Source organism: Drosophila guanche, unplaced genomic scaffold (genome assembly GCF_900245975.1).
Source record: "Drosophila guanche unplaced genomic scaffold, DGUA_6, whole genome shotgun sequence".
NCBI lineage: Eukaryota > Metazoa > Arthropoda > Insecta > Diptera > Drosophilidae > Drosophila > Drosophila guanche.
Genome location: NW_022995743.1, coordinates 3,601,942 through 3,625,183, shown reverse-complemented (window position 1 = coordinate 3,625,183; position 23,242 = coordinate 3,601,942). Strand labels below are relative to the sequence as shown.

Genomic DNA, 23,242 nt, shown 5'->3' with positions numbered 1-23,242 from the left:
GTTGCTGCTGCTTCTGCTACTGCTACTGCGACTGCGACTGCTGTTTGCACTTTTTTCGCGTATCGCACTTGGCCTTGAATTAATACAGCGAACTTTGGCTTTTGGCGAGTGGTGCGGATCGCGCAAGTTTATCGTGCATCTCTGTAAAAAGATAATTAATTTCATGGCAGCGACTGTGATAATTACGGAGCGCATTTTAATTTTTGTATTCTTTTTTTTTTCGGCTCTCATTTTCATGTGCAGACAGCAGAGGTTGACACAATAAGAGTGTCTTAGAAAAAATGTAATATAAAATTAAATTGAAAATAATATTTTGTTCCCCTCAAATTGGGATTAGTTTCTTGATTTCATTTTGAAATATTCAGCTCTTAGTACAGAAGGAATTTTAAAGGTTTTCCTAGCTCCTGAAATCATTCGCAGACTTGGGAACTTCCTTAAACATTTTTGTATTCACTCTTTCGCTCTTTGAAGATATTTTTCAGCGTGATTTTTCTTATGCTTTTTTGTAATATTATTTGTGGTACTATTTTATTGACCTTAAGTGTACTAAATGCCTATTTTTTTTAGCTGGTTGCATTTTGTCAACCGACTCGTCGTACGTACATTATGTAGACATGTGTAGATATATAAATATGTACATTCATGTATACGATCGAAATGAAAGCGTCGAGCGACTTTCGTTTGGCGCAAAGCAGCACAGAGAGTGGGATGGAGCATTATAGAGAGAGAGAGAGAGAGAGACAGAGAAAGACAGTGCCAAATACGAGGGGAAAAGGCAGCGACAAAGAGATAGAGAGACGCACATACATATACTCGTATGTGGAATACAGAAACACGCGCGATAATTTCCAAAATTCGCCAACAACAAAGCGCAACCCATTTCAAGGTCACACACACAGCCCCTCCACGCTGCACACAAACACAAACACAGACAGTGCCAAAAAAATCGAGCTACAAATTTGCCAAAAACAAAAAAAATAATAATAATAATAAACAGACGCTGGCGATAATTCTCGCATTTTATATGGACGTTTTTTGCACAGTGCGTTTCATGAGAGCATAGACAATCGAGGAGAGTAATATTTTAAGTAGAAAACAAAATTTGTTTAACTTTCGTTGCCAAAGATAACTTCTGCATGGTGTTAGGATATTTTATAAATATTTTTCAGCTTGGGATTTCTCTTAAAAATGATTTAAATTTAATTGAAACTTCAACTGGGTTTCATTTGAAATTGTTTTAATCGCTAAAATACTTTTATTCAATCATGTATTTATTGCTCATTCGAGTATGTACTCCCTTCTGCTCTGTCTCTTTCTCTCTGTGTGTGTGTGTGTGTGTGTGTGTGTGTGGTGCTATCACTTTTTCCCCTGCTGTCTGAATGCGCGACAGTTTATTTATTATTATTAAATCAGGTCAGAGACCCATTAACACATATATACGCTGGCTGATTGGAAGCCAAAGGAAGGGTGAGAGGAGTGCGGACAGCCGGGGAGGGGACTTTTATATTTCATCAGTCGTCATCATGCACACAATTGTACGCGTAATTCGCTCGCTTTTTGTTCTCTGCAGAGACAGTTGTGTCGCCCTCTCCTCTCCGTACGACAGTCAGTCAGTCAGGCAGTCATTTAGTCAGTTTGTTCCTCTGGACGGACATCAACGTCATCAAAATGGCCGCTGAGCAGAAAACAAGTTGAAATGCCAGAGATCTAAAAATATATTCATTACGATACACGCAGAAGCTTGACTAATGGATCTCTTCCCTTCTGGTTTCCCATCCCCTTCGGATGGATCAATGGATCAACTTTTTGTATATGTAGATGGAAGGCGTTTTACCAAGCCTCAAGATAATTATAATGAATGCATAGAAGATAGAAGTGAAAGTAATGCAAAAAAGGGGACAAACAGGGGCAGAAACAGAACGTTTTGGGGGCCAAGATATGTAATTATAAAAGGTTTTTTAAAAGGAAAAAGTTTAGGGAAAAGAAAGGAGAAATAAAGGAAAAGATACCCCCAAAATTTCGAATATAGCAGGGCAAGAGAGAAGTTCGAGGAACACTCCCAAAGATAAACTGCCGATAAAGTAGAACGAAAAACCATTTCCCCAGTTAGTTTTCAAGGTTGTAAATCATCGCTTAATATCTAGCGCAGATCTATATCTTTGATTTACCTTTCAGTAATGCATATTTATCATTCCGATATCTGAAATGCTGCTCAAATCTTGTCTCGCTGAATGAGTGCATTGTACGCCACATTATTCGGCCATTAATCATAGAAAAATGGACACCTGTGCACACCTACACGTACGAATGGAGGAATGGATGGCTGGCAATGGCTGGGGGGGGAGCCATGAAAACATCAATCAATATCGAGAGGAAAACACAAACAAGATGGGGGTCTGGGTCTGCCCCTCAGCCACAACGTCCCATTTGCGTTCTCTTATTTATACTTTTAATTAATGGTCGCATCTCTCTCCATCGCTCTGCCTGTCACTCTCTTTTGCGTTGTTTCATTCTATTTGTGTTCTTTTGCCAACTTTTACTATGTACCCAGAGTACAGGCACAGCTAGAGCCACAGCCATATATTTGTATTATATATAAAGAATAAATATATATATTCGTTGCACTCGGACTCTTTGGCATTTGCTGAGATAAGCGATTGTGTGTGCTGTTTCGTCGTTGCGCGTTGCTAATTTCCATTTGAAAGCGAAAGTGTATATAAATATAGTCAGTCAGTCGGTGGCATACTCTATTTGCACTAGGAATAACACGCAGACCAGGGATCTGTATGTGTATTTTGTGGGCAGCATTAGTCATGCATATGGGATTCTGCCACAGCACAAAACGTTCCCAAAGAATGCCTCAACCTTTCTTCAAGTTCAAAAGCTCAATTAATTTTATTTACCTGTTGTGTGCGCATTGCTCTACAGATACTGGGGGTACATAAATACATATATCGATGCGAATCGAGTACACATTTGCTGGGAAACAATGAACCTAAGACGCAATAAATTCTGATAATACCTGAACATGAAATTTGCCAAATAAAACAGCAAAAAAGTCATACCAAAAAAATGCATATACCTATGTACATATTGTGTGTGTGTGTGTGTATTGTATGTGCAATATATATTCCGAGTGTATTCCCGAGAAACGAGAACAAAGCATTTCAAATCACAGCACACACAAAAAAAAACATATAGTATACAATTCGGCAAAACGGGAACAAAGGCCAGCGAAAAGCAACAAAAATAAACCAACAAACTGCGGGGGGGCACAACGAAAAGGGAAAACGAGACAGAAAAGCGATTGGCGAAAAGAGAGGGAGAGAGTAAGCCATAGAAAAAAGCAAATTGATATGTTCTAACTGAGAAAAGAGAAACTTACACACCTTTATTATTATGTGTGCTGTTCTTTTGTTTGTCCAAAACCTGGCTATGGACATGACATAAAGATTAAATAATCTTCAAGGGCGGACCATGGGCCCCAGCAGATATCACCTCAAAAGATACCTGAGAGTTCCCTAAAGATATACGATTCTGTTTTTTACGGCTACTTCTTCTTTTTATACTATTTTGAACGCCCAAATAAACTCAGACAACTACTACAAAATGGTTATCTTTTGCACATTGTGCGTCGCAGACACTGTGGCGTATGCGTGTTGTGAATCATACGCCGCGTGTACACGCAACAGAGACACCCACACACACGCATACGCACCACCAATACACACTTGACTGTCTGGCACCGAAAATAATTCGCACTTTTTTTTGTTTGTGCTAAAAGTTCTGTGCGTACGAAATTTGTGCGTGTTATCATGAATCACATGAATCGCTGAATGAACTGTGGCGAAAAAAGGGAATAGCAAAAAAAAATCACACATTAATAAACTAAATCAAGAGCGAAACAACTTTGATAGAAAGCCAGCCCGCATGAATTTTGCCATAAATAGTTGTTGGCACTTGTTGTAGTTGTTGCAGCTGTCGAGCTGCGCGTTGTGCAAAGGGGTGGCGGCACCCAACAATATGAAAACTATTGCGGTGGGTCAGGGTGAAAATGAAATAGAAATCTATGAATAGTTTCGAGCCAGAGCAGAGAGCAGCGACAATGAATGAATGAATCGCTCTCTCTCTCTCTCTCTATGGTGTGTTTCTCTCTCAAATGATTAAGCAAATAGTGAAGCTTATTAAAGCGCAAAATTATCGTGTAATGGCATAGATATAATACATACTGCATGCATGTTGTGATGTGTACTCCTTAGGCACATTTATACGAATTTAATTCAAGCTGCGCTGAGTATTTATGGCGTTTGTCTTCGAGCAGGCATAGATTATTAATAAACTGGACAGCTTATACACCTTATTCAAGCCATTTTCTTTGTCTAGCTAATTAGTCTCTCCTTCTCACTCTCTCTCTCTCTCTCTCTCTCGTTATCAACCACAAACCACTAACTTACGCATACGCCCTAGACAGCCCCCAGTCTTCGTGCTGCGGTTTCTCTTACATATCCATCCGTCCTCTCCCACACGATTATGTGTAGGTTCTAGTTCTTCATCTGCTGCCAAAATGTTCCCATCTTCGGGCGCCACCTCATGTTGGCGATGGGAGCAGCGAGGACCAAGTGCCCGGCTAGCTCAGTCGGTAGAGCATGAGACTCTTAATCTCAGGGTCGTGGGTTCGAGCCCCACGTTGGGCGAAAGCAAACTTTTTGTTCTTTTTTCTAAAAAAATTTGTGTTCTTTTTTCTAAAAAAATGTATCTAAAATATATTTTCAAGTCAGTTTTCTTCATTTTCTTGTATCAATCGATAAATAGTTAGTGTAAAAAATAATAAATGGAAAAAAAGTTAATTTCTGCGATCCTGCCAGGAGTCGAACCTGGAATCTTCTGATCCGTAGTCAGACGCGTTATCCATTGCGCCACAGGACCGGCTGAGAACCGTTGTCTTGGTGCTTCTGTTAGGCCATTTCCTAGTCAAAATTTGTCTATTCTATTTATATTATGTGGTGGCTGTTTATTGTTACATGTAAACAATAAATAGAACAAACCGGTTACCATTCCATCCCATGATCAGGGCAGATTCTCTGTTAAAATCTCTAAGATTTTCTGTAGCTTCTCTCCTGTTTAACCGAAAAAACCTCCAAAGAATAATAAAGTACAGCAATTTACTGGTGCAGACAGACAAAGCAGGAGAATTGCAAATATTTGCTTCACCAGTAACAAATACAAAAAAAGTAAGCAAAAAACAGCAGCAAAAAATAAAACGATGGCAACACGTTTTGCGCCTCGAAAAACACGACACAATGACGCTGATTATTGTGGGAGAGAGGGCGTGTGAGTGGGCAGGGAGGGGCTTGGCGTCAGATAATGGTAGAAGGAGGTGACGGCGGCTTAGGGGGAGGGAGGCAGACAGAATTTTGGGGATACAAAACGAAGAAAAGAAAGCAAAAATCAACGAAATAAAAGTAAAACCAAAATGGCCGACGCTTCGTCGGCTGCAATTTTTGTATATAGAAAATTCAGACAAGCAAACCCCCAGACTCTCTCCCCCTCTTACTCCTTCACTCTGTATCTGTGTATATAAGGCTGTGCGTGTGTGTGTGTGTGTGTGTTTGTAAGGCATTTAAATGAAATTAGAATGGGAGTCATGAACATTTACTGGCCCGTCTGCCAGAGTGTTTGCCTGCCCGTTTATTTTCGCTTTCGCATGACACAGATACAAATACACACAAACAAAGCACAGGCACAGGCACAGGCACCGGCACAGATACATTCGCAGTCAAAGAGAACAAAGCGTAGACAAGCGACACTTGATAGTGGGACAGAGACATAACCCTGACCCTAATTTTTGGGCAAACAAACATTTCATTGGGGTCTCGCTGCCGCTGTCTACGATGCTTATGCCGCGGGGGGACTGACTGTCTCCCCAGGCAGGAGGATTATCCATGGAGCAGCGAGCCGCACTGAAGATCTGATTCGATTCGATCCGTTCCGATCTAATCTCGTTTCGATTTCGTTTTGGGTGTGAGGTGTCAATGATCTTCTAGATCCGAAAAACTAGCACATTGACCCACACAAATTGTGTGTGTGTTTCACATTTTTTTTTTTTTAATTTCAATGAATTCTTTACGTATGATTCGCAGTCGTTCCACTCGGCAGTCAGCACTCAGCTGTTTAGATATTCTTAATTCCGATGTTAATGAACTTTTCTGCTGCAGCTCTTTTTGTTGCTTGGACTTTATTATTTTCCACTTTATGATGCTGTTGATGTCAAATGTTGATTTATTTGTCCAGGTTTTGTTTATTTTTTATCTGAATCTGAACGCTAAATTGGATGCAAAATTGAAACTGGTTTGAATCAGAATTGTGTGATTTTGAGTGACAGAATTTTAAGGGTTGAAATCAAAGTTTTTTATTGGGAAATCCAATATATCCAATAAATAGTTCTCTGATCGTTAGAATGGAATTTTTGAAGCACTTTCTATAATATTTCCCTTGCTTTTGTAAACATAGTCTCTGCCCCAGTTTAGTTCCTGGTTCTCCCATTCTACCAATTGATTGTTAAATAAACAAATTTTCAAATGCAAACACGAAATGAGGGCATTATCTCAAGGTCGCTTTGGCTTCAATTGTATTCGGTTTGCTCTGCTCTCCCTATCTATCCACACGCCCTCGCATTCGCACTTTGCCTTTGCTTTCACTTTCGTTTTTTTTTTGTGGGTGGTTTATTTTTTGTGTTTGGTTTTTTTTTTCTATTTTGGCAAACAGCCTTGATAAAAAATAAACTATTTTTATCAGTGAGTGCCGTGGAATGGGGCCAATGGCAGCGGAATCTCTGTGTGTTTGGGGTTAGTGTGCCAATTAACGATTAGATTGTTTCCACACACACACACACACACACCAGCACTCGCTCTCCTCTGGGACTGTGTTCTATGTGGGTTACTGTGCGAATTCATTTGGGATTCTCTCTCTCTCTCTCTCTCTGGGGTAAACAAATTATCTATGCAAATGTCATGCCACCCCTCAACTGTAAATTTTGCTCTCCACGTTCCCTTTCTTCGATCTATAAATAATAACAGTTTTCATTTGCGCACTTTCTTTGTGGCATAAGACTTAGGAACTGTCTAGCGAAAGGTCCTTCAGGAGCTGCGTCATGGCTTGGCTCTTGGCTTTATGCAATATGTGTGAGTGTGGGAGGCGTGTGGCTGACACCCGACGATAACAATTAAAAGATGTGGGCCCCTCAATGACGTTGGTTTGCTGGTTATGAGGCCCTGACACAGCCAGAATGAGAGAAGTGGATCATACGGGTGCCGATGGAGGACATCAAATGAAGAATTTTGTACACAAGCTTTGATGAAATCTACTTTAATTGGTTGGCTGTGACTAAAATGGAATTATATCGGTAGTTAGCATTAATATATCGATGCTATCGATAACAAATATCTTGTGTCCAGTCAATGACTTCATCAGAGCCCAAATTGTGTGCTTGCAGCAATCACCGCTAATCGATTGAGCCTTCATCATTATCAACATCATCAACAATCATCACCAGACAGTAAGAAAAAGTAAAAATAAAAGAAAGAGAGAGAGAGAGAGGTGGACCCAAGTCAGTGCACAAAAAGTGATCCAGTAAATACAATGGAATTGCATTTAAATGGCCATAAATCTAAATCAACAAAAGTGACAATCACAAAATACAAGCAAAAAAATACATATGTATGTGAATATATACACCTAAAAAACATGAAGAAATTTGGAGTGCCAGACGGGCAAATGACCCACAAAGTGGCCATCAAAAAAACACCAAACGAGACCCAGAGCAAATGAAAAACCCTCGATATTCCCCCACTACACCCAAACAAAATCAGGAGACAACGGAAGCAGCCGTAGATGCAGAAGGAAGCCCGAAAAAAAGCCCATCGAGATTGCCCCACTGTGCCGCGGCGAGAATTTAACCTTGAGCTGGCGACTGATTACAAAATTGCAACGATAACTGCCACTGACCCCACCAGCAGGCGGCGCAGAAAGAGAGAGATATGCCCGAAGAGAGAGAGAGAGAGAGAGGGAGAGCAATCGCTTAACTCTGCGTTGATAAGTCATCGTCTTAGCGGTTCGAGGGAGCGGTTCGGTGCCACATGGAATACGACTCGATGGACGGGGCAGACGCATATTTTTGCATTTGTTTTGTTTCCTCTTCGGCAGATGTCAAGCGGGAGGAGTCTGTGGGCAAGAGCAAATAGAAACGGTTTGAGCACTTAACGGAAATTGGATAAAACAAATAAATATATTTATATATCGTTTATGCAAATAAATCAACACGAACTCAAACACGAGTATTCGGGCATTTCCGTTTCAAATGATTGCAAAAGGAAAGCCAAATTGATCGATTCCCAACACTCAACTCTGTTCAGTGAGGATTAGGAGAGGCAAAAGGATGGATAACTATAAACATTTTTAGCTGCAAAGAATCAGAATCAGAATCAGAATCAGATTAAGAACAAGAAGCGAAACTTAGTCCACGAATCGTTGCCCAAAACCTTTGATAAAAGAGCAAATTGTTGTATATTTTTCAGTGTTTTTATGTATTTAGTGTATTTATTGTGTCTTCTTATGTATTCTTTTTTTTTGTTTATTTCTTAAGCTGCTAAAACGTGAACATATTTATGAAATGAACGTAAAGCTAGGCATTAATAGAAGGGCGCATGCCTGAAAGGAAGTGCCAGACTTTAGAGTCAGAATCAGATTAGATCGACTTTTCACTCACCCTGCAACTCCTCCATCTCCTGGGTGCCCATAATGGTGGGCTCATGACGGCCAGGAGTATCTTCAATCATAGCTGTGGCATCGACAATGGACTCGCATGGCATCAGGGACTGGCGCTGCTTGAGGTACTTCATCCAGATATTGGGCTCCACGTTTGGAGCCAGAGGCGCAGAGTTCGCGGTGTTGAGATCAAAGTGTTCGCCGTTGACAAACATCTGGTTGGTCAGATGGTAGTGATTATTCTTTATGTAGACATTGTTCAGACAGTTCGTCGGTTCTTGCTGTGGCTCTTCGCTGTTCTTCTCTTGTAGTGCATTGTACTCCTTCAGTTCCTGCACCAAGTTTTCTAGTTTCTTATTTTTCTCGATCAGCTCCTCCAACTGAAATTCTCGCTTCTTTTCCATCTCCTGGTGCAGCGTCCACTTCTCCACCCACTTGTGGTCCATCGAGCGGAGCGGCAGACCGTGCAAAAAGTAACCGAAAATGTAAAAAGCTTTCACGAGGCCCAAAATACCAATGAACATCCACAGGAATCCGCGGGCATATCCTTTCAAGCGGAACATCCACAGGAACACGCTTACAAAGTCCTTGACAGGGTTTTCGCTTATTTTTTCGTTTTCCAACGTTATGTTTTCCATTGCTCAATTTTCCGTTGTGATTATGTGGGGGGCTAGTCTGATTGATGGTGACTGAGATTTCGTTTGGGAATAAGGTTTATCCAGTGAAATCCTTTCCCCAGACTGCTACGATGTGCTGCGACTTTTCTACTTTCAAAAGGTTCTTTTTTTGTTGACGTGTCTGGACTTGGCCCGTGCCATGTCTCGACCCAATTAGAGGGCCATTTGGTGTGTACAAAAACAAAACAAGAAGCCACCAAAGAAATGAAACTTTCGCGCGGTTCGTGTTAATAAGTGAGTGTCGGAGTTGGGGTCGTTGCCAGACGGGTGTCAGTCGTGCTGCCCCTTCCAGCAACCCTTTTGTTGTGCGGTGTGTGGGGGGGGGATAATTTTATTAAATGCTATCCCGTCTATGTCTACAAAAATTATGCCTAATTTTGTTATTTTTATGCGTGGTCTAATAATTGCATTTGATTTTGTTTTTGTTGGCTTTGCCACCGGGCAACCCAGTTGATGCTCTTTCCTGAACTTTTGCTTACATATTTTATACTATCGGAAAAGCCCTTCTCCCTGCTGATCTTTCAGCATTTCAACTGATCGCACTTTTGCTGTTGTTTTTGCTCTTTCCATAGAGCATTTCTTGTTTGGGCCATCAGATTTTCCTTATTATTTTTCGGTAGCCAGACAATGACAGGCAGGGGGGCTGGTGGGTGGGTGGGTTGTCAGTTTGTGTGCCACTGCGTGTGGGATTTTCCCCACTTTGTTGACTTAATTAGGTAAAACTCAGCCAATAATGAGTAAGAACCGCAGCAAATGCTGCTCAACGTCGCCTGCCTGCCTGTTCGTTCAATGAACTTATGGCAGGCGCACCGCAAATGATTATTCATACACAGTATATGCGAGGGGCATACCTACAGATATATTTTTTGGTACGAGCTTGTGCACTTTTAGAGTTCACGGCGACCGGCGACATCTGGGGTAACTTCATTTTGTGGCCAACAACAAATATGGCAGTGCAAATGGATTTATGGCTGATTGGGGGATTTTCTAGACAGAATTTAGGTTTTAAATATAACTAAAAGGATCTTTAAGCTGAAATATCTGCAGCATATGTGCAGCAATCTTTCAACTCATTTGCTTTGCTTCGATTGTCATCGAAATACAAGTTCAAGGCAAACAACTTGCTAAAGCAGCAGCAAAAATGAACAATAATATTAAGAAGAGAAAAGAGGAAAGCAAGGGGGGAGAGGAATAGAGAGAATTGTGCACTAATTAATTGTTTGACATGCATACAAAGTGGTGGAACAGCAACGCAACAGACCTCACACTTGATTAAATATCTGCAATTTAAAAATAATTTACACAACTTTCAGAGTGGGGCAGAGCTTTGGGCTGGTGTTAATTCGTGGAAGGAAGGGCAGCAAAGGCAGGAAGAAAGGAAGGGTTTCAATTGAGTAAAGCGCAGATTGTGTTGTGACAAGTGCGTTGCGGCTATTTCCGACACGCCAGCAGCCAGCAGCCGGCAAGAAGCTCTCTCTCTCCCTCTGTCAAAGCTGTCAGAGAGCGGGGGGAGAGCCCTAAGCTCTGGCGCGTGTTGCACACACACAAGCAGACCAGACCCCCCACTCTCTTTTTGTTTGCTTACAAGGTTACAGTAAACAAGAGGAATAAGGCAGGGAACACCCTGCCAGACTGATCTTTGCTATGAAAACTATGAAAAAGAGTTGCAATCTGGAAGATTGCCAGAGCACAACCAGAAAATTCTCCTCCTGACTTGTGTGATGAGAGACTTTGAGATGAATTCCCGTCATTCTGTCTATTTGTTGTCCATTATGCACAGGAAACTGTTATCGATAGAAGGAAGGCGTGCCCAAGGTCTCGCCTGTGGTGCACATGCCACGGGCACGGACACGGGGTACGGGACTTCTGTTTAGTATGCAACAATCGATTGCTGGGGTACGCTGTCTGTCAGGTTGCATCATGATCTAGCACCCTGGAGGATGCCAAAACATACGTTCGACAACGAATATAATTTACGAGTGCACTCGTGTACTCGTGAATAAAAATGAAACGTTTCTGGTGCCAGGCAACAACGCCTCAAATTGTCACTTGGAATGAAATAATGTCACGCATGTCAGCATAAATCACGAAATATAATAATAATCGCATGTAGCATGAATCAAATGAAAGGTACAGTGCGTTTCATGGGCATAACAGAGAAGGAGAGAGACAGTCATAGATGATGTTGGATGGCAAAAATGTAACTTGACCACTTGAAAGCGTGCACAGCTCAGCCCTGCACATATTAGATATATTTTTTGCCGCCCTGAAACGCACTGTACACCTGCATGCACGTCTCGTCTATAGCTCACAAGAAACTGGCAGACGGCAGCTGCCAGCATCAGTAAATTATTTTAATCAAATTCCAGACACACAGCTAAATATCCATTCCATTCAGCTGTGGAGCATTGCCTGCCTGCCGTCTGACTCTGCACAGAATCATTCAGAGATCTCCAGCGAGGTGGGAATGAGGCACTCAATGGGGAGTCCAAGCTAGCTTTGTGTACATACCCCCTCCTCCTCCTCCCTGCCCCGGCATATTGCGGTTTTTATGCTTTTATTTGTTGTTTTGCATTTTATTCAACTTTATTTATTTTTATTATTTTTTCGTAGACAGGCCACGACGTCAAGTGTCGGTGGCAATTTTCAAATTCAATTTGCATTTCGCATTTAAGCTCAGGCTTGGCTCTGGGTCTGGCTTCTTGGCACGAGAAACGTGAACAAATAATAAAGAATTTTTAATGCTTTGCCAACTCGCATGACTCCCATGAATGAATTTCGGAAAATTATCTGGCCCTCAGCTCCACACTCTTCCTGCAGTGGGAAATGTCAGTCACACTACAGTCAGTCAAGGTTTTTCCGCGAAAAAACAAACACAACAAACAAACAAATAAGGGGCGAAAATGTGTTAAGTGCTAATTTCTTGTCAATGCATCGAACTGGGTTTCGTTTATCAATGGAACGACCTTCTAGATACAGCACAGGAACTATGTAGATTATAATACTCTTTCCACTCTGAAGATGTTAATTAATGAAATAATCTTTGTTCCTTTTCAGGTGAGTTATCGTTCAGATCAGTCGTTGCTCTTGGCATTAAAGTTCCAATTATATTATGTTAATGTCTGCTAGAATGGTAAGTGCGGCCATAAAACAATTTATGAGAACAAAAGTCAAGGAAATGTAGATAATAAAATGCAAGTGTCGATCGATTGTCCAGTGGCGCCAAAAACTGAATTGATAAGACAGGGAAATGCATTAGACGGGCTCTGTGGGGGAAGGGAAGGGGCACAGATAGGGGCTACGTCTATTGTGTCTTTTGATATGAATTCCACAGTCAGGAAGGGAATTTAAAGTGCATTTTTGTGCATTGAGTGCAACATTTGGAGATTGTGGGAGGAATATCTTTAAGGTATATTTATGTATTTATTCTCTTTGATTTATGGCATGGAAATTGTGTGGAAAATACAGAATTAAGGGAAAGACAAGGGATCTATGGAATTGTTATATTATCGTGTCTCGTGTCACATAATCCATCGATAGTGGCAGACATTTCCCCATTTCAATTGCATTTTCCACTTTCATTTAATGCAGATTTATCCCACTGTGCCATGTGCGACCTTCCACCAACCATTTAGGGTTCACTTATGTATTGGAGAATATATATTTACTTCGATGTATTGTTGGACAACTCCCTGCAATGTACCCTGCCCATCACTGCCCCCCGACCCAGCTCTTGCACTGTCTCTGCCGTCCGCCAGTGCCCCACCATTACATTACATTACCCATTCATAGACGCTTATCGGGAAACAACCACCGATATACACCATACCCCCACCGACTATTTGACTATTTGCCCACACGGTCGCTTGGTCTGTCGGTCGTTCGGTCGCTCGGTCTGTCGGTCTGTCGGTCGCTCGTTGGGTGTCTTTCGGTCTTTGTGCGGTTCCTTGGGCCACGACAACGACGACGACGAGCGCTGCGGCCTCAGCCCACTTTTGATGTCATGGTTCCCTTTTTGCCTTTCCCTCTTACTCTTACTCTCGCTGTCGCTGTCGCTCTCTTTCTCTCTCTGATTCTCTGTCGCGTGGCTTTGACTACCTCAACGGCAACAGAAAAAAGCCGCCGCGCCACTGAACGACATTAAACCTGACTTTGCGATTGCCTCCTCCTGCCCGTCTACATCTTGCGCTGTGCTGTGGCACGGCGCCCGATTCAAAGTCAAAATCATGCCCGAACCGAACCAAACCGAACCAAACCAAACCGACGGCAAGCCGAACCCGTGTCGAAACCTCACCGAACCCGCTTCGAATCCGCGCCAAACAAGGCAAACCAGACTGGCAAAAGAAAATCCAACAAATTATTATGTCCATGCCTATGTCGGGGGGTCCACATGCATACATACATGCTGTGCAGAGTGGAGCGTGGAGCTAATGGGGGGGGATTGAAATCCAGTGGAGTGGTGCATGCTGCATGTTGGTGTTGGTGTTGGTGGTGCAGGTCTGTCTATGGGCAAAACTACAGCCATGAGGCAGCAGGCGGCAGCACCAACCAATGTCTCTCGTTGATGTCGGGGTCTCTCGTTCAGTGGATTTGTGTGTCTTCGCATAAATTTTGCAGCTTGTACGACAGGCATGTAGACAAGTTTTTCTTTCTTTTTTTCTCTCCATTTTCTTTGGCTACGAGTACTACGAGTGTGCACAGATGCACAGATAGCTGGAGTGTGGTGTAAAGCTACAGATACATAATGTGTCTGCGAGTTGTTAGCAATCAAGAATGGGTGGTATTTATACAACTATAGTACCCAGATCTGTGGTGTGAACTAGTTTTAGAGACAGCGCTTTACATTTTCTGAATTTGTAAAATATAAACAAGCCTTTGGGGTAAAAAACGTATCTTTAAAAGTGTCGCTTTGCATCAAAATGGTATTTAAAGTCAAGCGAGGTTCAAGGGATAAAAGGAAACTGTAGCTGCCCTCACACTCCAGGGTATGCACAGTGCCATACATCAGAATATACATACATACATACATACTTGTGTATGTAAATCTCTTTCCACTTTTCTCAGTTTCCTCTTTGCTCTCGTCTATTTCTCTATTTCTATTTATCTTTTCTGCCGGCGAGAACTACCCCAACAAACGGCGTGCACATGACTTCCTCCCTCCCTTCCTCCCCCGCAGCTAGACAAACTAGACAATCTCTCTCTCTCTCTCTCTCTCTCACGCACACATGCACACAAGTGCAGAAGCACACACCGATACACTGACTGTTGCACTCACACCCAAAGCAATTTGTTCCACTGTACTACTGAACTGACGGAGGAGAGTGAGTCGCGTCGAGTCGAGTCGAGTCGAGTCGTTTGGCAGTCGGCCAAGAAGCGTCAAAAGGGTGTGTGTGGGTGGGTTGGTTTAGAGAAGGGAAAAGGCCTGGTAAGGGGGTGGGAGTGTTGCCTGATGGATGTGGGTGTGGGCTCGGTGGGCGTGGGAGCGAGAGAGGCAGAATCTGTGGCAGACAAATCATAGAATGCAGAAGGCTCTGGGCGGCAGCTGTATTTGTAGGGATAAACAAACACAAACAGAAAGAGAGAGAGAGACATACGTGAGAGAAGATTTTCATAGAGAGAGAACGAGCACCCTCTCCACACCCTCCCCCGCTGTGGGGCACACACTACTCAGCTGTCATTGTTGATATTTTGTGTTTTCAATCTTGAACTCTTTGTGGTTCAATGTGGTGTCTAGCCGCCAAAACGAGAGTGGGAGAGAGAGCGAGCGAGCATAGACTGTGGTGAATTTCTCTCTCTCTCTCTCTCTGAGGGTACCCCTCTGCCCGTGCTCAGTGTCCCTTCTTTTCGATTGAAGATACTTTGCCGGCTTTTCTATGCGTATGCGTACAGAGCGAGAGAGAGAGAGAGAGAGATTGCAGTTGCTCTCCATTGCATTCTACACTTGAACTTGCCTCACACACACGCACACGCAGACAGACAGCCGTCAGGTGGAGATGGAGGAGAGTGGAGACCGGAGAGAGCGAGAGAGAGAGAGAGAGAGCGTGTATCTGTATCTCGCTTTGCATTTACTTTTTAACCACAATGTATTTGAAATGTGCAATTTATACGCCGCCCAACAGACGACGACGGTCAATCGCTATACAAATATACAGACAGAAAACGGACCAACACTCACGTACACCTACTCATAGATACATTCTGTATCTGTGTTGTTGCTGTTGTTATTACTTTTACTGTTGTTGCATGACTTTTGTTGATCTGCTGGTGGCTGCCTTTCCATCAATTACGTCTCATTCGATGTTCAGTTCTTTCTTGTGCACCTCTCTCCCAAGGGGGAAAATTTCATTTTCCTTTGCTGTGTGAATATATCGAATTGGAATTGTTCCAATTTAGTGAGCTCTGCAAAGGATTCTATGACCAGGGCTGTGATTCTATTCATTGCCAAAGAATTATTGCGTTAAAAATGTGACTTTAGGGCAGGTGGACATGTCTTGGGATGAGCAATAGAGTGTAGATACAATGGAAAGTGCTGATTTGCATCTACCATCATTTCAAGAGCTCTGAGAATTTCAAGAAATCAGAGCAAATGTTTGAACCCCTGAAACTATTATTGGAGGGGATTCTTGAGAATTTATCTAAGACACGCGCTGAAACTCCTCTAAAGTTTTCCCCAAACACTTTTACAACTCTACCAATTGTACCTTTGAAACATTTGATTCCAATTTCGCTTGCTTTTGTGCCACTGTGCCAGCGTACATTTCGAATGTACGTGTGAATTTGCACTTGTGCACCCGAAAGTAGCGACAGCAACGACAACAACAACAGCAACAGCAATCGAAAGAGGAATACAAAAACAACAGAAAAGTGAGGAAGAACCGATAGAAAACAGACAAAAAATACAATAAATGAAGGCAAATAAAGGAAAGCGACACGAACACACACATTTAGCTCCAGAGCGGCAGAGAGTAAACACACAAAGAGAGAGAGAGAGAGAGAGAGAGGAGGCGAGAGAGAGCGTAGGGCAAAAAGTATCTCACGATTGCATCGGCATTTTTCATTCAAGCCTGAGAGGGAGAGATACTCTCGTGAGTAACTGTGTGTGTGTGTGTGTGGGTTGCGTTTCACATTTAACTTTAGCGTTGATTCCGCTTTCGACTTTTACTCTCTCGCTGTCTCTCTGTGAGTGTGCGTGTGTGAGTGCCTGTGGTGGTGGTGTGTTTCGTGGTGAATTCATTTCAGACGTGTTTTGGTGGCGTTGAAACATTCCGTTCATTTCGCTCTTGGAGTTGTTTTTTGGATTTTGTTATTAACGGTTCTCGTCCGCACGGTTGGCTCGCTCGATTCGATCGTCCGCTCGTCTCCGTTCGTGCGCTCGTTTGTCCGCTGTTTGTGTTTTGCTTTCAAATTTACATAAAACATAAAATAAAACATACAAATCTTACCAAACGAAACAAAAAGGAAAATTAAGAAATATAAACAAAGGTTTCGCCCGCCCCTCATCCACCCAACACACACACACAAATAAAGAAAGAAATGAAGTATAAAAACCAAATGTTGCATTGCCTATAGTATCTATGAGAAATTGTTAAAAGAGAGATCGATCCCCATATAATATCCCTCAAATATCCCGTTAAAATTCCCCACAACAAGTGCAATTCGAAAGAAAAGTGCAAAACGCATTGTAGCTGAGAACCAAAACCACAAATCATACGAAAGAGAAAGAGAGAGAGAAAAGTGTATTATATTTCTTAAAATATATATTCATATATTCATATTTGTATAGATATTATATATAGAAGTGCAAACAAATCGTGAAGACACATTCTCAGCAGAGAGAGAGAAGAGAAGAGAAGAGAACTCCTGTTATTCAGACATCAAGGATGTCTCTGACGCGCGAGTGAGTGTCAGGTCTCAGCATTCTCAAGGGATCATCTCCCCCCCCCCCCCCCCCCCCCCCCAACCCTGGGAGAAAACCCATTAAATTTTTTTTTTTAAAAAAAATGGAGAAAAAAAAAAAAAAAAATGTTTTTTTTTTTTTTGAATTTTCATGGATATCTGTGGATTAGTAGCTGAATTGGCGCACTATATAGATGCATATGGTGAGTGGACACACAAAGGGGAAATAGATCTCAAGAACCAGCTCGTTTTCTTTAACAACAACAACAACAAGAACAACATTTTGTGGTCCACTGAAAGAAAGAAAGGGTCAAAAGTCCCTTTGAAACGCAACAAGTTCTCGAATTTTGGCTAAAAGTCACGTAAATCTGTTTGTTTTCTTTTGGAAAAATCGAATGTGTGTTTGTGGCTGGCTTGTCTTGACTCAGTTGTCACCTCATTTTCCATTTTCCATTTTCCATTTACCATTTCCCTTTCGGTGCAGAAATAACATGTGCGGCAGTTTTCAATGCCAAGATACACACAGTACGCACAGCATAGATACGTAGATACATAGATACAACACACCATTATGATGTACCAAAAGATACACATGTTACCCTGTACATGCGATTGGTAACACATTAATTATTGTCATGACAACTGACAGGCGGCCAATTAAAGGCCGAACACCGAACGAAAATTGTAAATTTTTCTGCCTAAACATCAATATAAATATATTTATGCTGTGCAATCTGGAGGGGGGGGAATCACTTGACTGTGTAATTGGAATGCCGAAAATATGCCTGGGGAAATACGAGCATGTATTGTACTGTGTGTGGATACATTCATAAATTCAAGTGGGCATTGATTTTCCTATTTGGAATTCGATTTACTCCTCTGATTTACGCAAATGTTCTTCTTCGGTTGATGATGTTCAATGTGGTGTGAATCGAAGTGGCAGGATTGGGAACAAATATCAATACGGCATTTGGTTAATTGGATCTGGGAAATACAAATTGAATGGTGGAAACCTTTTTTGATCGGAATTTGATTGAAATTTAAGTCTGGTTTGCAAATATGCAAATTGATGGATGCCATGGAAATGTGTAAAAGTTTTACCCAGTTTTACCCAGCCCAAACGGTTACCAATTGCCAGATGCTGGATTTTTCCTGCTTCGCTTTATTTCTTGTCTGTTCTAATTAATTTAGTTGTATCTAATTCTCTTTTTTGTGCACATAAGTCCCTAGTTTATGGAAGGACATGTATTAGATTTATCAAAAACAAACCTAAAACGAAAAGTTCCTAATGCCTTTGGGTTTCAATTTTTGCTTCAGGCCTTGCCTAACTTCAGGCGGCTAATGAGGCATTAGGTAACAGCGGCACAGGCCCCAGGTCTGGGTCCCCACATTAGTTTAGACTCTCCCACAATTAATTTGCTGCCCCTGCCCCTGCCCCTGGGAGGAGGCGGCCACCCATTTCCTGGGCGGCATTTTCTCCTGGTTCAAGTTTCGTCTTCTACTTGGCTTTTCTTTCTTTTTTTTGTTCTGCACATTATTCTCGCTATTTCTCTTTTGCTACAATTTCTGGACACTACGAAAAAAAGTTACTTGTTTCCTATGGAGTCGGTCGGTCGGTCGGTCGGTTGGCGTAGTCATCGTCATCGTCATCGTCTTCGTGGCTGTTGTTTTTCTTTTTGTGTGTGTTTTATGGTACATTAAAGTTGGCAAAATGGCAAATTTTAATGCGATTTTATGCAAATACGAGGTATAAAGACACATGTACGAGCGAACCAACTTGGAGCACATTCCATGTCATGTTCTGTGGGCCCCCCCTGCACTGCCCAAGGGTAACCAGACGACGGCACATCATTATTATATGGCACTCGGATGTTGTTTATGTAGTTATTCCTTTTTTTGCCACTTTCTATGGTTTTCTACAGAATTACAGCACAGCAAATGTAAAGTTTTCACATATAACAAAATGAGTTTCGTTTAGAAAATGTAAAGAAAATGAACAAGCACAGACAAATCTTGAAAGTATGAAAACTTATTTCAACCACACTTGAAACACTTATCTGCCGAACAGAGGTCTTACGCTTAGTTTTAGCCACACCCAATAAACGCTATAATGTTGCAATTACATCGCTCTAATGGCACAATTAATAGTCTTTCCATAACCGCTTACAAAGTGTGTGAAACATGCAATGCCATTAAGCGGCATGTTCTTGCAACAGGTGAGAGAGAGAGAGAGAGAGACTACCAGCCAGACACCTGCTCAGACTCACGCAGGTTCAATGTAACCGTCTCAGCCGACACCCACCAATTGGATCGATATGTTGGTCTTCTCCAGACGCAGACTGGGTCATGAGTCACATGGAGTGTTGCACAGCCTCTCCCCCTTTGGATGTGTCCATTGTTCTGCCGTCCGGCAGATGCAATTGCATTGAGTGCGTTATCCTGTCAGTCGTTTTGCTGCTCAGAGTTCCCTGTCCGCTGCTCGAGTTCTGCGCAGGTGGAGGACTCACTCACCCACTCATACTCTCGCTCTACCGCGCTGTAATTAACACTGACTGGCCATATAGCAGCCTCCCGAAGCACCCAGCTGGGGTAACCAGTTTAGTTTTTCTCTTTAGCTCTGACTTTCACATGCCGCAGAAAAGGAAACAAAAAAAAAAAAGAGCAAAACCTGAGCTGTCGACAGACACTTTCGCAGACAATTGCCGATGACGCTCGGCTCACGCTGATGATGTAGATTTTTCCATGACTTTCCACAGTTTTCCTAGTAGCTGTTACAATTTTATTGTTGCTTTCCGATTAGCCGTGCAATGTGAAAAGACAGCAAATAGCTTTTTCTTTTGCACAACGTCAGAGCTGGAGAAGACGTTGGAGGAGGAGGAGTCGGAGTCGGAGTAGCAGCAGCTCCATGTATGGTAATGACCTCGTCTCTTGTCTCATTTTATTGCTAAATCAATGCTAAAACATTTATGATTAATACCAAAACAAATGGCAGTATTTGCAATGCTATTAACTGAGTGGAGCTTGTGTCCAACTGCAGATCAAGGTCTGATCAGTATTTATGCACAAATAAAATTGCCCAAAAGAAATGCCAACAGTCCTCACACTTGTCTTTATTTGTAACCAAAAAAAAAAGAAGCTATATATTTGTGAGTCTACAGATCGTAAAAGGTCATTCGATCGTCTAGAGATGCGTATGCAAATGCGTCTATCGATTATATATGCAAATCGATAGAACGAGAATGAGATGAAGAGAAGAGACACAACCGGAAAAGGAAATGATTGCAGACCTGAACCAGTTGTGTGTGTTTTGCCTTCTGCTAGTATCTTTATATTCGTATTATTATTATTATTTATACCTCTGTTTATTGATAGCTGTTCGGCGCCTCAAGGCTACCCTGCCTGCCGGCGATTGTCTTTGGCTTGCTCAAAGTCTATCTATGAGCTACGTATTACCCGCAGCTCTAAATTGCTGATGTCTTCAGCTTCCCCCCCCCCCCCCTGCTCAAACATTTGTTGGATTTTTTATTAATTTTTGGCTGGCGGTGGGGCATCCAATTGAGACGCGTGCCATGTCACATATTTTTGGATTCTTTTTCAACTTTTTTCTAAGTTTTTGTTGAGTGCTGGAAAAGCCTGAAAAGCATGAAACAAAGTGCCATAAATCTTTGCCGGACTGTGGGTTTTGGGCATTAAAAATAAGTTTCTTTTTATTTGCTTTTATTGCTAATTGATTTTGTGGTGGCACAGATCTGCCTGGGAAGAAAAACAGCTGGAGAAGGGAAAGAAAAACGATAATTGGTATGGGTGGTGGGGGGGAGCTGCTTTATAGAGTGCTCTGTGGGCTTATGATTATACTAATGGAAGATGCTCATTGGAAGTTCTTAATCGGAGATTTCCCTAAACAAAGTTCGTTTAATTGTGAAATAACCGCCACCTGTCTTTGTCTTTTAGCCAATATATTGGATGTGTGTCAATTGAATGGCACCATTTTTCATGTTTAAGCAAATCAGCAAACCCCCCGCACCCAGATAAAGAAGAAAACCAACAAACGAAATCAAGTCGAAACGACAGCGACAACAAAATTCGCGGAAAAGCAAAAGCGCAACCAGTTTTTGGGTTCAAAGAGAGGCCGAGCAAGAGAGAGAGAGAGACAGAGACAGAGAGAAACCACCGTTAAGTTGTCAGCAGCATTGGGGTTTGCCCCACACGACCATGTATCAGAGTAACTCTGTACATCTTTTATATATTTAGCTTATATATTTACCTTTTTGCACGTCAATCAGGGGAGATCCAAAAGCAAACCAAAGCGAAGAAAAATAAAAGTTACGGCCCAAAAAATGGGGTCATCTGTTGATTGGGCAGCGGATCCTTCTTTGAGTAAGTTTTCCTTTGAAAAGTTGGCTCAAACATTAATGAGAACTGCTTACAGATATTACAGAGATATTTATACTTGTAGTGCCATTATCTATGGGAAAATACGTATCTCTGGCTGTCATTGAGACGACTGTCATTCTCCCAGCAATCTCTCTCATTTAAAATAGTTCCCTATTTCCCTCAGTATATCATCTCATATCATATCATGTCATACTCTCTCTTGATGACCATCATTAGGAAAAAGAGTTCTTTCTGCGCTTCCATTTGTTCTCAAACCCCCTGGCGTTTTCCTCTTCTATTTTTCTTGCGCTGAACATTAGTTGAAGTCTTTTTGGGTGGGCCTCGCAGGTCCATTATCTTTTGGTTTACTTTGGCATTATAAGCATGTGTGTGTGTGTGTGTGTGTGTGTGTGTGAATTGGTGGGGGGTTCTTGTAGGAATGTGTCGCATATGTTTCAGGCTGTTGCGTTTGTCCCCCTTCCCATCGTTTGCCCTGCGCGAGCTGCCAACAGCAAATGGAAATCACGCGGCGCGGCGCTTGGCTCCTCTCTCCCTCCCTCTCTGTGCTACGTGCATGGAAATAACAGCAGGAAATTAAAAGGATCCATAGTCGCCATATACATATATGTACATATGTATACCATTCATTCAGAAAGTGTGTTTGTGTGTTTCGTAGGCCTATTATGAAACCTTCTGGACAAGCCGGCAGCGGATATTTAATTGTTTTCGCTCCACAAGACCCCCACTCCCAATTCCCTTGCCAGTGTGGCGTGTACAACAATTGTTGTCGTTGTCGCACAGTTAATAAAGTTTATTGCATTCGGGAATGTACAGCATGAGGAGAGGAGACTCTCGTTAGGTATTGTGTATAAAAGTAGGAGGCGGGAGGACCCAACTATTCTCGTGGTCGGTGGTCGCGTGCAAGTCATTGACATACTTCCATGCGAGTGGAGCGCCTCCGCAGGGGACAGCGTTATGCACGCGTACATAACTCTAGTATGGATTTCCAGGGGTCAGACCATGTTTGAGGGTCAAAAGTGTCCAGCCAATTTGCGGAAGGAATCTCACCACAAACGGACAGGTTTTCGGAGCTAAAACAATAACTTAAACTGCATAAATAGAGGGATTGAGCTAAGAGTTTGTGGCAAGTATTTTTGCTAGCCTTTGGCAACCAAAGATCTATCTATAAGCAATTCCCATGCTGTTTATTCGAGTTAATTGAGCGCAGTTCCAAAAAGCAGATGTTATCGGAACCGTGTAACATTATGTGCACTTTTCAATGGGATTTATCTACAAACATTAGATGGGAAGTTTACCTGTTGAATGCTGTAACCGGTGTACATGTGTGCATCACTTTTATTATGTATTACGGCGCCTATAAATAGAAGCCTTGCCTGTCCCAGCCCCCCCCCCCCCCCCCCCCCCCCCCCCACCTCCCCGCCCGTCCCCTCGCAGAAGCTTTTCTTTTTTTATGTTTTTTTTTTTTTTTTTCTCTTTCTTTTCTCCTTCGCCCACACCAACCACAGAGCGCG

At 42.2% G+C, this 23,242-nt stretch overlaps 2 protein-coding genes and 2 non-coding genes across 6 annotated transcripts in view; 2 read left to right on the top strand and 2 right to left on the bottom strand.

Moving 5' to 3' along the window:
• Nucleotides 1-23,242, top strand: part of LOC117589475 (ecdysone receptor) — a 64,964-nt gene that overhangs the window by 8,748 nt on the left and 32,974 nt on the right. Inside the window, exon 1 of one of the 3 annotated variants that reach the window (XM_034281420.1) lies at nt 17,484-17,539. The exons of 1 other annotated variant lie outside the window; for it this stretch is intronic. Coding sequence is in view for 1 of the 2 variants with exons in the window: in XM_034281440.1 (XP_034137331.1) it covers nt 17,488-17,539 (52 nt within the window). In the remaining variant the exon portion in view is untranslated. Of the gene's footprint in view, nt 1-17,483; nt 17,540-23,242 lie in introns of those variants that run through there. One more of the 3 variants, XM_034281440.1, reaches the window with a different exon arrangement.
• Nucleotides 4,622-4,694, top strand: Trnak-cuu. The gene has a single exon. It is a non-coding gene; the product is annotated as a tRNA-Lys (tRNA).
• On the bottom strand, nt 4,854-4,926 carry Trnar-acg. The gene has a single exon. It is a non-coding gene; the product is annotated as a tRNA-Arg (tRNA).
• On the bottom strand, nt 8,596-9,476 carry LOC117589514. The gene is made up of 2 exons (XM_034281506.1): nt 8,765-9,476; nt 8,596-8,706 (listed from the first exon to the last, which is right to left on the bottom strand). Exons 1-2 carry the CDS (start codon nt 9,399-9,401, stop codon nt 8,681-8,683), a joined length of 663 nt encoding a protein of 220 aa, XP_034137397.1. The 5' UTR covers nt 9,402-9,476; the 3' UTR covers nt 8,596-8,680.